At 37.2% G+C, this 17,984-nt stretch overlaps 1 protein-coding gene across 4 annotated transcripts in view; it reads right to left on the reverse strand.

Moving 5' to 3' along the window:
• Nucleotides 1–17,984, reverse strand: part of cac (calcium voltage-gated channel subunit cacophony) — a 1,845,957-nt gene that overhangs the window by 1,308,950 nt on the left and 519,023 nt on the right. For all 4 annotated transcript variants that reach the window (XM_071696567.1, XM_071696568.1, XM_071696569.1 and 1 more), the window contains 2 exons: nucleotides 11,942–12,057; nucleotides 10–69 (listed from right to left, as the gene is read on the reverse strand). In XM_071696567.1, the coding sequence (XP_071552668.1) occupies nucleotides 10–69; nucleotides 11,942–12,057 (176 nt within the window). The remainder of the gene's footprint in view (nucleotides 1–9; nucleotides 70–11,941; nucleotides 12,058–17,984) is intronic.

Below are 17,984 nucleotides of genomic sequence, written 5' to 3' on the forward strand. Positions count from 1 at the left end.
TACACTTACCCTCCATTATATGAGCTTTTTCTTCATCTGTGGTTCTCTCCTCCGCAAGTATAACTTCCTCTGTAATTCAAAAAAGTTGTTACCTATAAATTCATTATCATCAATAAAACACTTTTCTATCAATTCTGGCACCAAGAAAAATTCTTAAAACTTTCTTTCTTTTTTTTTTAATCTATTCGCCATTTCCCGTGTTAGCGAGGTAGCGTTAAGAACAGAGGACTGGGCCTTTTTTGGAATATCCTCACCTGGCCCCCTGTTCCTTCTTTTGGAAAATTAAAAAAAAAAAAACGAGAGGGGAGGATTCCCAGTCCCCCGCTCCCTCCCCATTTAGTCGCCTTCTACGACATGCAGGGAATACGTGGGAAGTATTCTTAATCTTAAAACTACAAACACATATTATCTTAATCATTTATCAGTCATGAACCCACCAAGTGTGGTTGGTGAAGAATGATTGCAATGGTTGCATATGTGCCATGAAATGATAGAGAAGAGGAATACTGCACATAATACCTTCTTGAGAGAATAGAAAAGACCAGTTGAACGAAGACATCCAAGGAAGAAACTGTGTGATGGGTGACTTAAACAGATAGGAGGGGTACAAAATAAAAGGAAGATTCATATGTAAGTATGGGTCCCAACTGAAAATGATAAGGGTAGAAAAAATGTACATCTGCAGGTATAAATGCTGTAAATATAGACTTTTACTATAAAACACCTACAAAAATAAAAAGTGTGCCAAGCTGAAAGCTAATGATAAAAGCATGTCCAGAACTCATGTCATTCAACTTTTTTCCCCTCACTTTTGAACTGATCAATCTATATCTACTTTTAAGCTGTTTTCAGTCCACTCTTTGCCTTTAATTCAACATTGGATGATTCTTCACCTAATCTTCAGTCCCCAATTTTTCCCAACTATACCCATGCCATCTCTTATAATTTCCTTGTGCATAGTCTTTGAGAACCTTCCCAGTTCCAGGTGAACAAGGTGTATGTATGGCCCAGATGGCATACCTCCTCAAGCCTCAAGGAAGTGAGCATCTGAGCTAGCTCCAATCCCTGCTATCCAAATTTGCCACTGATTAAAAACTCAAACCTTTTCCTTTCTCTTGGAAGAAAGCATTGGTGCAGCCCATCCCTACAAAAGAAGACTGACTTAACCCTTTCAACTAATAACTCAGTGATCTCACTTCTACTGAGAAGGAATTCTACCTCCTTATTCTCCATGTTGTAGTTGACTGAAGGGGGTGGAAGTAGGGGGATGGAAACCCTACCCTCCTTGCATTTCCATTTCTAAAAGAGGAATCAGGAGGAGTCAAGTGGGAAGTGCTCATCCTCCTCAAAGGCTTAGATTCAGCTGTCTGAATGTGTGTGGATGTAACAAAGATGAGAAGAAAGATAGGTAGTACATTTGAGGAAAGAAAACATGGCATTCTGGGTCCAAGTGAAACGAAGCTCAAGGGTAAAGTGAAGGAATTTGGAAATGTCTTGAAAGTAAAGTCAGGGGTTGGTGAGAGGTCAAGGGTTAAGGAAGGAGTACCACTACTCCTGAAGCAGGAGTTGTAGGAGTGTGTGATAGAGTGTAAGAAAGTAAATTCTAAACTGATGTGGGTAAAACTGAAAGTGAATGGCAAGAGACGGGTGATTATTGGTGAGAGGAAAGTGTTTTGGGAACAGCTCAGCGAGTGCATCAGCAGTTTTGGTGTACAAGATGGGTATTAGTAATGGGTGATTTAAATGTGTAGGTAAGTGATGTGACAGTTGAGGGTATGATTGGTGCACATTTGGTATTCAAGTATATGCATGTGAGTAGGAGAGACTGACAAATAGGTTGCAGAGATGCCATGTGCAAGAAATGCATGAAGCATGCAAAAGGTGGGAGAAGGAAAGAATAGAAAGGTAGTGAGTAACGGGTTGAAGAAGTAAAGTTGCTCATGAAAGAGAAAAGAGAGGCATTTGGGCAGTACTTACAAGGAAGGAGTGCAAATGACTGGAAGATGTATCAGAGAAAGTGGTAGGAAGTCAAGAGGAAGAAGGTGCAATGGTTGAAAAAGAGGGCAATTAAGAGTTCAGAAGAAAGTGTATCATTAAACTTTAGGGAGAATGAAAAGATGTTTTGGAAGGAGGTAAATAATGTGTGAAAGACAAGAACAAATGGGGACATCAGCAAAGAGGGGAAAAGGGAAAGTGATAACTGGTAGTAATGGAGTGAGGAGGGGATGGAGTGAGTACTTTGATGGATTGTTAAATGCATTTGATGACAGAGTGGCAGATGTAGGGTGTTTTGGTCGGGTGGTATGCGAAAAGGAAGAGTTTAAGGAGAGTGCTTTGGTGAAGAGAGAAGAGACGGTGAAAACTTTGTGGAATATGACATCTGGCAAGGTAGCAGGAGTCAATGGTATTGCAGTTGTTAATTGACTGGTAAGCATATCCACTGTGCGGATGGATCATGGTGAAGTGCCTGAGATTTGAACAAATGCATATTATGCTACTGCATAAACATAGAGGGGATAAAGGTGAGTGTTCAAATTACAGTGGCATATGTGTGTTGAGTATACCTTGTACATTGTATGGGAGGGCATTGATTGAGATGAAGGAATGCACATCAGATTAGGGATGAGAAGTGTTGTTTCAAAGGTGGTAGAGGATGTGTGGATCAGCTGTTTGCTTTCAAGAATGTGTGTGAGAAATACTTAGAGAAACAGAGGGATTTGTATGTGGCATTTATGATCTGTAAAAGGCATATGATGGGGTTGATAGGGATGCTTTGTGGAATGTCTTAAGAATATTTGGTGTGGCAGGTAAGCTGCTAGAAGCAGTGAGATCTTACCAAGGGTGTGAATCATGTGCACAAGTAGGAAGAGAAGAAAGTGATGGGTTCCCCGTGAAGGTCAGTCTGTGGCAAGGGTGTGTGATGTCACCATGGTTGTTCAATTTGTTTATGGATGGGGTGGTTAGGGAGGTAAATGCAAGAGTTTTGAAGAGAGGGGTAAGTATGCAGTATGATGGGGATGAGAGGGCCTGGGAAGTGTATCAGTTGTTGTTCGCTGATGACATAGCTCTGGTGGCTGATTCATGCGAGGAATTACAGAGGTTGGTGACTGAGTTTGGAAAAATGTGTGAGAGGAGACAGTTGAGAGTAAATTTTAGTAAGAGCAAGGTTATTAGGTTCAGTAGGGTTGAGGGAAAAGTTAATTGGGATGTGAGTTTGAAGAGAAAAATTGAAGAAAGAAGTGCTTTAGATATCTGGGGGTGGACTTCGCAGCAGATGGAACCATGGGAGTGGAAGTGAGTCACAGGGATGGGGAGGTGGCAAAGGTTCTGGGAGCAATGAAGAATGTGTGGAAGGAGAAAATGCTATCTTGGAGAGCAAAAGTGGGTATGTTTGAAGGAATAGTAGTTCCAACAATGTTATATGGTTGCGAGGAATAGGCTATAGATAGAGTTGTACGGAGGAGGGTGGATGTGTTGGAAATGAAGTGTTTGAGGACAATATGTGTGACGTGGTTAGATCAAGTAAATAATGCAAGGGTAAGAGAGATGTATGGAAATAAAAAGAGTATGGTTGAGAGAGCAGAAGAGGGTGTGTTGAAATGGTTTGGGCAAATGGAAAGAATAAGCGAGGAAAGATTTACAAAGAGGATATACGTGATAGAGGTGGAGGGAATAAGAGAAGCAGGAGACCAAATTGGAGGTGCAAGTATGGGGTGAAAAAGATTTTGAGTAATAGGGGCCTGAACATGCAGGAGGGTGAAAGGAATGCAAGGAATATTGAATTGGAACGTGTGGTATACCAGGGTCGATGTCCTGTCAATGGATTGAACCAGGGCATGTGAAGTGTCTAGGGAAAACCATGGAAAGGTCTTCAGGGCCTGGATGTGGATAGGGAGCTGTGGTTTCAGTGCATTACACATGACAGCTAAAGACTGAGAATGAACAAATGTGACCTTTTTTGTCTTTTCCTGGCACTACCTCGCTGAAGGGGAAGAGAGGACACTATTTACTGTGTGACAGGGTAGCAATAGGAATGGATGAAGGGAAGCAAGTATGAATATGTACATGCGTATATATGTACACGTCTGTGTATGTATATGTTGATATGTATATGTATGTAAATGTGCATGTATGGGTATTCATGTATACATATGCGTATATGAATGGTTGGGCCATTCTTCATCTGTTTCCTGGCGCTACCTCGCTGACATGGGAAACATCAATTAAGAATAATAAATAAATAAAGATAAATATGCACACAAATGCTCCTCAGCCTGATCTATCAATGATGCTATCCCCACTCTGCACCCAGCATACCACACTTAGATGAAATGTGTGGGCAACAGTGTGAAATTATAAGATCTCTGATAAACATCAACATAAAAGAAACTTTTATATTAGAAAAAATTTAATAAAACTTAGAGGTAAAGACTTCCTCTGTTTAAGCCACTTACATTACTACTACTTGGTCACTTTCTACTCATGTTATGAACATACTGGGCACAATACACATGTAAATAGTTACCTAAACAACAGTATCTTTACACAAAAATGGCATTAGTTGAAGTGAACAGAACTCAGAAGGGAGGGGGACAATCTAAGTCATGCATAAGTCATTGTTGAGCATCAAATCCACACAGGAACGGATAAGTGAGTTCTTTAAGCATATCTAACTTTAACTTTGATAATGAAATCATGTAAAGTGAGAGCATTTCACTTGGAAGTGGGAGTGATCACGAGAAATCAGGGAATAACCCTGTTTGTTATAACTGGCATGGTGTATGGAAAAACTGTGAACGTGTTAACAATATTAGCTAATCACTTGACAGTAAAGAACTAGATTGATTAAGGAAAGGAGAGTGTTGAACAGGACTTTGCATTTTGGCAAACAATGAATAAAATTTTAAAGAAAGGAGTATGAATCATTTTGGGATTTACAAAGGATACATGATACAGTTATTAGGAAGCTCTTTGAGAACATATGGTATGCAGGAAAGACTGAAAAATCTTAAAATCTTTCATCCTGGAAGCAGCAGGCAGGAGAAAATGTGGCATGAGTCAGTGGTCTTAAATAAATGTAGGGTATAACAAGACTGTACATCTTTAATGTCTTTATGGATGGAGTATTAGACAAGACTAGGGTAACAGTTGTTTCTACAGATATGTGGTAAAATATAATGAATGTTACCATGTTGTTCTTTACAAAACACTGCAATTATATCATGAGTGAAACTGAAGGTGCACTGAAAGCTCTTGTGAATGGAAAGAAGTCAGGTGAAGATTGTGCAAAAAGCTTTCAATAAGGAGTAATTGTCCTGGATCTGATGAACAGACATGAAACAAAGTCTGAAAAGGTCAGGATAGTTAAATATCAAGAGCAGCAGAAATGGAGAATCTTTGCTAAAATTAGGAGCAGAGACTGAACAACAAATAAAGGTGTGAGAAAAGCATATAATGGAAAGAAATCATATGAGATGAATACTGATAAAAGTCTTTTAGGATGGTATGGTCATGTAGTACATATGGAAAATGAATTACAAGAAGATGAGGCAGATTACATAAAAAATGGCAAAATGCCATGCGAGAATTGATCAGGGTCGGAGGTTGTTTCAGATGAAGATGCTGGAGGAATTATTTGAGACAGGATACATTTGAAGTGTTTTATGACTGAACGTTGTGTGAAGACTTTAGTCTCCTTTAGCAAATCAGCTTGTTGTACATACTGAAAAGTATGAAGCATGGGTGCTGACATTTCAGTTCAACACAATGGACCTGGGAATGTATAGCAAGTTGAACACTGTTTGCATCTGGTCAAATTCATGGCTCTATGGACAGAGGTAATGATACTAGAATCGACAGAAGAGAATGATAATGATCACAAAAATCACAGTAAGATACAAAATGCAGGTAATAATGACAACATTTTCTCATCAACACAGTAACAATCTAATGGCCATGTTCCTTAACAGTAAGTTATACCAAGCCCTGACATTTAATCCTAAACCATTTACTATAAAAGTTCTTATCTAATAAAATAGTTTTCAAAAGCTTAGTCGAAAGCCAAATTTTGTATGCTACAAAGGACTGGTATATGCAATTCTGGTACTACACAACTACCATGGATAAAGAGAAATAAAAAAATGAGATCTCTTGAAAACAAATACATCTTCCAATTTTGTGTAAGTTTTCTTATGTTACACACACAAACAAAAATTTTTTTATATTAGATTTTTTCAGAGGAGTCAATAATCAATCAAAGCATTATCTATCTCAAATGCATTATCATCATGATATAATCACACTCTGTGAGCAATACATTCGAAAATGATGCAGGACTACTACAATACATGAGACTTCTATAAATAAGTAACAACATACCTTGCAAGATGAATAATACTGACTACCTACACAATATAAAAGTTTTATGAAATCTCCTTAATTACAGTTCTAACTACCAACATATTATCTGTATATTAAACCTGCATATACGCTGGATACCATGAGCTTTGTGTTGACTAAGTATGCTAAGTAATAAGTGCAGTTATCATAAGTAAATCTTATTGTTATTATTGTTATAATCAAACTTATTTTTATTCTAATCCTCTGATTTTTCTGCCTTGTTTGTCCATAAAATGTATCTCCTTTCTGTTGTCCAACAACACAACACAAAATTAGATAATATATCAATGGAAAAATCAACTTTGATTAACATGGTTTTGATGAAGGCCATGTTTTCCTGGGGTATATGACCGATATTAATGAAGGACCTACTGAACATGACAAATTTGGATCTCAGCTTGAAGAATTGCTGATGCATTAAAACAGGGAATCATCCTTAAGACAGTGAAACACAATGGTCATCATTCAAGAATTTTCTGACTCTGAAGGGTTCTGTACTTTGTGACAGTTCTTTTACACATTTCTCCGGGTTAATCTTTTGCAGTCACTTTCAAGCAACTACCCTACTGCCATACGGAGTGAATTGGAGAAGACCATGTGGCTGATGTTTATTACAAATTCATCTTCAAAGTCTCTTTTGAGATTGCCAAAGGTTTGATTTCACCTAAGATAAAACCCAATTCATAGAGAACTAATCTAGATGTTGGATAAGGTTATGTACCAATTGTGAAACAAAGAATTTTGCATGTGTCTATTTTGAAATTCCTGTTGGTGAAAAATTTTTTTTCTGACAAAGTGGCTGCAGGTATGTCTTACTTAATAAGATATGTTTCTTTAAAAAGATGCTCATTCTGTGAATTCAAATTCAATAAATTACAGTTTCCTTTAAGATCCTGCTTTAAAAAGTTGAGATGCATTCCAGTCCAAAAATTTTCTATCCAAACTCTCATGTTAGAAAGTAAAACATGCTCCAACCCAAAACCCTAATCTTACAAGCCTAAGTTGTTTACAACTGCTTGCTGTGGGTAGGTTAAGAGTAGGAATATTTTCAGAGAAAAAACACCTCCAATATCCATCCCACACATGCTGGCCAAACAATATCCTCATGATTATTTATGTGAATATTTAATGTTTCCAAATCCATTTCCCATATATGTACGAAATACATGTAAGGTAAAGTGTGAAAAAAGTCCAAGAGAAAAAACATCATCTCCATATCATCCCTACTTATCAAAAGCTGTAAGATGTGTCATCCACATGCACCTCCACCCCTTACTGAAAAACGATCAAGACCAACACGGAGGTATCAATATAATTTTCTGTGTATTTTCTCTTACTTTTAAATGCTAACTTATCATCTCAAAAAGAAATCCAGAATTTCCAATCTCTTTGTGCACATTGGGTCACTTGCAACTGCTACTCATTAAATTGAGTCGGTGCTCATTCAGCAGAATTCCATATACTGAAACATTAAGCTGGTTAATCTGACTATTTGCTGACTGGACACTTATTGAGACCTACTGCATCTATACTAGATGCAAGATAGAAATAGTTTTGTAGGAGAAAATCATTTATAAAAACCATTCAGAAGGAAGCCATTTAAGATCCAAGCTTGAATGCTTTCTTTGGGAGGACGTCTTACACTTTATCTTGTTTTGGTGTTTTGGTAGCATTTGAAGTATACAACTAGAGTAAAAGCTAAGTTTTCTCATTAATCCTAAGTCTTTGTTCGTTGCTCAGATGTATTAATTTCTTAGGTGATTCAAAGAACTGTCAAGATCAGTCAATCAAGGACTTCTTATTAAGTGCTTGAATTAAGAAACTCTTACACAATTAAGGCTTTTCTTTCAGACAGAACCTGCAGATCCATCAGAGATCAATGGGGTTCTGAAGTCCAATAAGACACTGTACTAGTTTCCTCCTGCCACTGGCAGAATTCCATATACTGAAACATTAAGCTGGTTAATCTGACTATTTGCTGACTGGACACTTATTGAGACCTACTGCATCTATACTAGATGCAAGATAGAAATAGTTTTGTAGGAGAAAATCATTTATAAAAACCATTCAGAAGGAAGCCATTTAAGATCCAAGCTTGAATGCTTTCTTTGGGAGGACGTCTTACACTTTATCTTGTTTTGGTGTTTTGGTAGCATTTGAAGTATACAACTAGAGTAAAAGCTAAGTTTTCTCATTAATCCTAAGTCTTTGTTCGTTGCTCAGATGTATTAATTTCTTAGGTGATTCAAAGAACTGTCAAGATCAGTCAATCAAGGACTTCTTATTAAGTGCTTGAATTAAGAAACTCTTACACAATTAAGGCTTTTCTTTCAGACAGAACCTGCAGATCCATCAGAGATCAATGGGGTTCTGAAGTCCAATAAGACACTGTACTAGTTTCCTCCTGCCACTGGCCTATCAAGAATGAGGTGCTAAAGTCTATGAAGTGACACTGGAGTTCACCAGTTATGGAGATTCTTTTGCCAAGGCCATCCCCTTGAGGGAGTTCTCAGACGAAACAGGCATCAGAATGTAGGCAGATAGGTAGACAGAATAAAGACTTTTGCCAAGAGATGTTTGCCTAGAAGCTTTCCTTATGAAAATGGTATGTGTCCCTGGGAATACTGAGCAATTTGAAGACCACAACATGAGAAGAGATCCAAGTCATCCTCACCAGAAAAGAGTGCCTAAGAGCTGTCTCTATGAGGTGCTGATATCTTTGGATATTTTTCAGTTGAGTAAATCTTCCTCCTGTCTTTTTCTGTGGTAAAACTACATGATAGAAAGACAAGCAATGGGTTTGCTCAAAGTGTCAGCTATGAGCAAGTGAAAAGCAAGTTCTTGAAAGAAAACCATCATCTGCCCTCCCCTGTTACTTAGCCCACTTCCCCCCCAGTGGCAGCAAACAGCTGTGGAGTTATGAAAGGAAGTGATGTCACAAGTGAAAAGTTAAGAGTAACTACTTAGCAAAGTGATCATAGCATTGTTTTGGAGAAAGAATACTCCCCATGTATTCCCTGCGTGTCAGGGGGCTGGAAACTTTCCCTTTCCATTTTTAATTTTTCAAAAGAAGGAACAGAGGAATGGGCCACATGAGGATACTTCCTCTAAGGCTCAGTCCTCTGTTCTTAACGCTACCTCGCTGATGCAGGAAATGGCAAATATGTATAAAAAAGAATCTAAGACACATACTTGCATATATTTATCATGACCACATTATTTGACATGAGTCCATCTACTTCATCAAATGAAGATTGCTTAGCTCAAGACCTGGTTCAAAAACCTGCCTCCCCAAGCTCAAAGCCAAATCTTAGCAAACTACATCTGTCTCTTTCCTGGCCTCCTCTCTCTATTCCTTGCTAATGATAATCATTTATTAATTCCTGCTTTACATATTCATCAGTACCTTCTATGATGATGTTTTGTATTGTACTAAGAGATATGTAAAAAAAAGAGCTGGTATGCAGAGCATAAGCAAACTTCACTGAATCTTCTACTTCAAGCTTTAAAAAGGATTTAACATGCTGAATATTAATCCTAAGCTTCTTCGGTAATAGAAATGTATCAGAGCCATGAAACCACATGAGAATTAATTTACTGTAAAAGCACAGTACTAAGGTAACTGCCTCACTGAAGTCTGGTAAGCACAAAAGCAATTACTAAGAAACAGTGAATACTCCACTAAAGTGTGATAACTATAGGTGCCAAGAGAGGAAATTGCATTTGCATTAATTTACTCCCCAACATCAGGAACCCCTGAAAAAAGAAAAAATACTGAAAGGTGAAAACACTTAAAAGAACAATTTCTGTTTGAAAAATGTTCAAAAATGAGAACAGAGTAAACATAAATAACATGAGGCTCACCACTTATAAACAAACCTGGATCAAGTGGGGCTTTCATTAATATAAAATCTTCATAGGAAGGAGTGATCCAACTAAGTGTTCTATCAAAACAAAAAAGACACACCGCCATGAGGATACTTTGCTGCCGAAAAAATCTGCAAGAGTTTCAGAGGAAAATGGTTGTGGAATGAAACTGTTGCTGAGGAAAACAATGAGAGGAGAGAGTGAGGAAAGGCGTGTTTATTACAGAGTTACAGATATTGGTATAAGACTTTAGAGGGACAGTGTGCAGCAGTGGTACTTGCATGGTGATCCTGTAATTAATTGAATGTAATCACCTAATTCTACAGTATGGCAGGGGGGTGAGTAATTCTGTTTCATAAACTTTCTTTACTATCACACAACTATTCAAATTTAGTGTACTGTCTGCATTCACAATCATATGGCTTAACTTATTCCACATATAATTCTCAACAGTTCCCCTTGACAGTGTCAAACTGACTCTGAAACAAAGCTGTATTTATGTCTCCCAGCTCTCTTCTCTTCTATACTGCAGATTAATCTATAGCCTCTAATCTCACCCTGAAACTAAATACCTTTTTTTACATGTGCCATTTCATGTGTGGCAGGGTGGTGATGGGAATGGATGAAGGCAGCAAGTATGAATATGTACATGTGTATATATGAATATGTCTGTGCATGTATATGTGAGTATACATTGAAATGTATAGGTATGTATATGTGCATGTATGTATATACATGTGTATGTGGGTGGGTTGGGCCATTCTTTCGTCTGTTTCCTTGCACTACCTCGCTAACGTGGGAGACAGCGACAAAGTATAACATAATATATGTATAATATCTTTGTCGTCATTCATTAGAGCTTCACCAACAGATATAGGTTTCATAAGTTTGGTGACCACATTTGAGACGTATAATCTAATTCAGGTCCAATATATGACGCAAACAGTTTCCTAAACATTTCCTCTTCTACGTGAATACAATCTATCATACGAGCCAACAAATTATTTGTTTTCTTAGTTTTGTTGTCATGGTGTTTTGGTAATAAGCTATAAACTATATCAATCCTAAATCAGTCTAATAGCAAAATTACCCACAGATTATAATTGGGATTTTGCCTAGTTATCCCAAAAAGAGTGGTGATCTATCATTTCCCTTGCTCCTTGTAAAAATTTTATTCAAAATGGTGTATTACTAATGAAGAATTTAAAAATGACATGACCTATACAAACACAAATACTATACATACTTCATGGTATCCAGAGCATGTAATGATTCTTATCCAGAACTCCTACTAATTTGTGTGTGATAACAGGTATAAATCTGGTCTAAATAATCTAGTCTAAAGGGTATACAGTGCTAGTTTACTTGTTATAGACTACAAGAAATAAAAATAAAAATAATTTTATGTCAATTGTAATCTATTCATAATATTAAAGCAAAAAATTAAACTATAAACAGCTCAATCTTATACTGTAAACTAACCAAACAGGCTTGAACTAACCTCTAAAATATATCTTCAGATTTTTAAAGGCCTTCACTAAATGCCTTTTATATTATCTGTTCATGATTTTCACTTTGACTTACCTTCAAAACACTTCCTGCTGGTGACCATACGATGTCTGAACTATCTTTTACCTATTCCAGATATCCACTTCACAACATAACTATTACCTACCTGCTTTACAAATCCACTCCACATAACCATTCAACTCTCTCTCTAACTGTTGCTGTCTTCTAAGCTTTAAAAATTCTTGTCTATTTTCTACTCTCTCTCTCTCCTTAGCAAATTCACTGCAAATAAGAAAATGGAAAGGGTCAGAAAACTGCATATCAAAGCCTTACAAATACCATGACTGGAGCAATCTATTTCTCACTTATACTGTATTTGTAGTACATTACTACCTTGACTTCTGGGAGCTGATATATCAAAGACCTTTGGAGATGCAAAACTATTCCTGTGCTACAAAATACAGTAGCAATAAATCTACATTAAAAATGTGAGTTTGTAAGCTTCAATTACTCAAATTCTCCATAACCTGCTATACAATTATTACAATGATTTTCATGTAGAGTAAGTATTCCATGGGTAGCAATCCTAAATCTATTCACATTTCAGACATTCTGAAATTTTTATATGCCAACAATGGAGGAGAAATTAATTTTGAAGATATCAGGCTCCCATATAATCAAGATTAATACCATACTACTGAGTAAGACAATATAAGTGGGCATATTTTCATACAATGGCTCTAGTCTTCTTATGCATTAAGCATGATAAAATCAAAATCAAACACAACTGCAGAGATTTAGCTTACAGTTATGATATTCTAAACTTAAGTAATACAGCAAAACTCTATAAGACTTGTACATTTCACAAATAAGCTAATCCAAACTAACTGGTAGTGTATCTGATCAGAAAGGTAAATACTATGTAATACCTTCATGATACTACAGGAATTACTGGGACCTCTTAATAATGTTGACTAACTGTATCTGCAGTAAAAGTAACCAGGCAGAATACTGACAATGAAACACTTGTTCCCAAAGTGTCTGATAAAAACAATATACCATGTCTTGTGAAGATGTCAATTAAGAATTAGTGTCCAGACTAAGAGCACTGAAGTAATGCCATTTGTCACAAAACATGGCCTTGCTTTCTGTTTCATCCATCGTAAGCTAAGAGGCAAGTCTTAATATCTTTAAATTACAAAACCCATTTATATACTGTACTTCATTTTTCTGTCTTGACATTCATCCTTTCCTATCAAATTACCTTTTTTCACAATTCGCACCTTTATTCATTTGAGTCTGAAATGAAAGGAAGAATAAGAAGTGAAAAAAAGATATGAAAAGAAAGGAGAAGAAAAGAAGAAAGAAGAGGAAAGAGACAAAAGAAGGAAAAGAAGAAGAAGAAGAAGAAAGAAGAACAACAAAGATGACAAGAGAAGAAGAAGCAAGAAGAAGAAAGTAGAAAGAAGACAAAAAAGAAGGGAGAAGAAGAAGAAAGAAGGCAAAAGAAGAAGAGAGGAGAAGAAGAAGAAGAAGAAGAAGAAGAAGAAGAAGAAAAAAAAAAAAAAAGAACAGGAACAAAAAGACAAATAAGAACAAGAAGGGGAAGAGAAAAAGGAAGAAGAAAAGAGAAGATGAAAAAAGAAAGAAGACAAATAAGAACAAGAATAAGAAGAAAAGAATAATAATAAGAAAAGAGAAGATGAAAGAAGAAGAAGAAAGAAGAACATGAAGAAGAAGAAGTGAATTTTCACTCATTTGCCCAAACTTCAGCAGAGATTTCTTTAACTAATGAGACATTTTGGAATCTAAACACTGTAGTCTATATTAGTATACAAGATGTTGGAAGATCTTACAGTTTCTTTATTCAAGAAAGGGCAATGTAGTTTCATATACACTATAATGAAGCCTATAAAAAAGCAATATCAATTTCAGAAATTTTTACAGCACATTTTGGGTTGATATTTTACATCATCAATTACTCATTAAGCCCTCAAAATATAAAAAAAAATTACCTACATGAAGTTATATTTAAATGCTTAAGCCCATCACTGGAAAAGAGCATTTCATGCCTTTACATTTAGTAGGTGCCAGTATAAATTTTGTTATTGAATGAAGCAATAGGGTGGGAATGACATCAAGTGTACTACACACTCTCTCTCTACTCTTACATATCAAACTGGTTATCTGGTCTGACAGTGAATTTCAAATATCTGTATAATATAAATATAAATTCATGTTGGTGGGCAAAATTCTACTACAATCCACATAGCCTGACAGGGCAAAGAAATGGGATGCTACCCAATTACATTGAAATGAAAAATATACAACACATATAAGCTTTGACAGATGATTAAAACCATGTATCTACCACAGACAAAGCCCTACAAACATCAAAGCATTTGCTCTGTGGTGAATCAAAATAAGCAGTATCCATAAGAACTCACACTCTCTTACCACCATATCATATAACATTTAAGGTCAGCAAATGCTCATTCCCAGGGAAACAGTGAACACAGTGACCTGCCTATTGCTATGATGTCATGGCACAGAGCTGGAGTAGCCACAAGCTGCTAGCCACTTCCATCCTTCAATGGCCACTGGCAACTCTATCTCTGGCCTATTACTGTCAGGAATCAAGTATCAGTTTTTTGAAAAGAATAGAAGGAAAAGATAAGATGGGAAAATAAATAGATGCTTATAGGGTTCTGCATACAGTAGAGAACTGGTTGTCCATTCCTCAAACCTACTTATTTTATGTATGGACTGAGCCTCTGAGCATTTTGATGTATCCCCAAATGTAAGATGAAGTACTTAAAAGACAAGTTAAAGGGAAAAGCTAAAGGAAAGTTTACCCTTAATGACAACTGGCACCCACTCTAGACCATCCTCTTCTGCAGGTGGCATACTCAAAGCAATTCAAAATGAGTTATCTAGATCCAAACAGAGATGTCATCAAACAAATAATATCATTAATGCTAAACACTCTCTTGCTAATCTCATCTGATATGAGATTGCTTAAGCCTGTGGCCATAAAATACAACTTTAGTCATAAAACAATGATCCTTCTCTGCAAAATATGACTACAGTGTACAGCAGGGCAACTGAGCAGGAGTATCTTTATTGTGGTAGTTGCACTATGGGTGTGATGGGTCATGAATTGTTGAATCAGTGTTTGTAGTTTTGTAGGGATGGGTGATATACAAATCATAGAAAGGAAAGTGTTACTCATATATGTCTGAGGAGTGTGGCTTTAGATGAAAATATGTCTAGAAAGGTGGTGTTTAAGACTGAGGTGGGAGGGTAGCTTTTCACTGCTTGTGATTTTAGTGTGTGTGTGTTTTGTCAGTATTATGTTTGTTGAAGGTGGGGATCTGTGAGTAGAGATTGCTAAAGAGGGAGGTGAGGGCATGCTTTTTATTTCTGTTTAGGTGGTAGTGATTACTTATGGAATAGTTTGCATGTGAAGGGCCTAATGCTGCTGCACAGAATTAAGTGCCAAGAATACTGAGGTAGGATTTTCTTGGGAGTATCTTCGTTCATTGTGTAGGTATTCAGTGCTATTGGTTGCTAGGAAGCCAGTGATTGTTTAAAAAAAAGTGCTACATTTTGTGTGGTTTACAGCTTTGCTATATTCGCATTTGAGTGGATGGGTGAGCAGGTAGGCAAGTAGATGTTTACGATGGAGGGAATGCATTAGTTACAGATGATATTAAGGGACTCATATTCTTGTCTACAGCTGGCAGCAGCTAGTGTTCTGTGGGCATGTAGTTTGTGTGCTGCCTTTGCATTGATGTTTTTGATGTGGCAAGTGAATGGCATGTGTGCACTGTATATGATGCCTACATAAGTTGGTGTTTTGTTGAATAGGAGTGACTGTCCATTCAACATGACTGGAGAATGAGGGTTGGAATAGTGTCTGTCTGCAGTCAAAAGAGAGCTTTAGACTTCTTTGGAGCTGCAAACATTCTGTTCTGAGTGAGCCATTGTTCCAAGTGTATGATGGAGTGCGGCATGTTTGTTGTTGCTACTGTGGTGGCAAGGTGTTGTGATGTGAATGCGAGGTTCTCTGCATATAAGAGGACCTTCACACTGGTTTGCTGTAGGTAATGGGAGATCAGATAGTAAGAAACTGAAAAGGGTCGGAGAATTAAATGTTCCCTGGGGGTACTTGATTGCAGAACTTAAGAGTTTAGAAGTGAAGCCATTGTGAATGACTGGTATGACAGCCAATATATAAGGGCTGGCTGAACCCTGACCCATATATTCCCATGAAGTATCTTATGCTCACTGGAAAAATGTCAAGGGAAGAAAAATATTTACAAATAACCTGTACACTCTCCAAAACTTGTGACTGAGCAGAGGCATCAATTTTCTAAGCAGCTAATATACAATTACAGCAATTTTCTAGACTGCTAAAGAAGCTTTACAAATCACCTTGGTAGGAAGACCAAAAAATGTGGGTGACATCCAAGGTGTAACCAAGATCTGCCTAAACAGCTTGCCATGTATCACTTGGTTCATGTCACCCACATGAGTATTGCACTTCTGGGCCCTCTTGTGATGGCACTTGAAGTCCAAAGGCTCACAGGTCAATTTAGCAGGAAGACTCTACAGAAAGATGATACTGGAAGTATATATATCACTTTTTTGTGCACCATTTTTTAAAATAAAAACTCTTGCAAGCCAGACTGTCAATTTGTAAGGATTCTTCTATCTTCATATGGATGAGGGGGTAGTTTACAGATGTGCCTGCCATTTAAGGGTTGCTTGCTCTAGATTCATTCACTTCTTTGATGCAGTTTAAAAGGAGGAATTGGAAACTGCCACACCTCATGAAAAAAATTGAAATTCTTTCTTTCTATGACTGGTGTCTTTCTTTTTATAACTGGTAAAGACTTCCTGGATGCATGAAATGCCTATGGGTCAATACCACAGCCTGAAGAAAGACAACTTACCTCTGATAAGCTACTTCCTGGAAACCTTAATCAAAATAAGCCTAAAATACCTGGGAAAACCAGATTTTCTGGCTGAAAAATCCCTAAACCACAGGGCCAGAAAAAGGTAGAAGGACAAAAAGGATGTATTCGTTGGCTTGAAATAACTGGCTTTGCATTCTTCTGACTAAAGAAAGTGAAATGGAGACGATCAGTAAAACACTTAGCCATTAAGGCTCTAAAAGCATCAGAGAGCTAAACAAGGGTATGGTTGAAACACATCTCAAAGAGGGCCAACTTAATGGCATAGTCATGTGATGCAGGAGCAGATGACACCACCAATGAAAAACCCACTTTTACAGAACAAAACTTTTTTTAAAGGAATCAAAGAAATAGAACTCCCATACTAATAGCCCAGTTCTCGGTCCTTCAGTGCCAGCTCCAATAGAAGTTTGCGCAACCCAAAGGGCAAATCACGCCAAACACTGCAATAAATAAATTTTCTTTACCAATTGGTGAAAAGAACCCTCATTAGACACCAAAAAAATCATAAACTGACAACGAAATCTACCTTGTCTACATGATTTTCTGAGGAGAGTTCTTTAAATGTAACACTGATTTGCGCAGCAGCCATTCAAACTATAGTGGAAAGAATAACTCTGAAAGGTTAAGGTAGGAGTATGATCTTTCCTGCTTGGCTTTCTCACCAACAAACTTTTCAGTTCTCAGAGAGAAAGAGGTGGAAGGTTAAATGACTTCATTTAAAAACAAGCACTGTCAAGAGTCTCTTGACTAGAGAGCAAAGTCATAGTAGAATGGATCTCGAGAAAAAAAGCAGGAAACCTGGGAGGAGGATTTTTTTCTTCGGAGTAATTTTTGGTAGACTCGGAAAATACTTGGGTTACTAATCCTGAAGAAAAAGTTTTTCAGGGAAGTAGGGAAGGTGAAAAACCCCTAGTCATGACAAGATAGAAGACACCCCATCAAGTGTTAGTCTAATCAGAAAAAAACAGTCAAGAGATATCTAAATTTGAAACATGCCTCCTAACCCATTTCCTGGGAAGTATATGGCAACAAGAAGAGATCACACTGCTAAGAACTCATATGGTAGCCAACAAGATGGATATTCACAAAGAACACACTAGGCACCTCTGATGATTATAAAATCTCCCCTAATGAAAACAAGGAGTATGCACTGCATAGCAGAAATGAGGATTTCCCTACAGACAAGGTGATCAGGCAGGACTGGGCATCATACAAGGTACCAATAAG

Source organism: Panulirus ornatus, chromosome 59 (assembly GCF_036320965.1).
Source record: "Panulirus ornatus isolate Po-2019 chromosome 59, ASM3632096v1, whole genome shotgun sequence".
Lineage (NCBI taxonomy): Eukaryota > Metazoa > Arthropoda > Malacostraca > Decapoda > Palinuridae > Panulirus > Panulirus ornatus.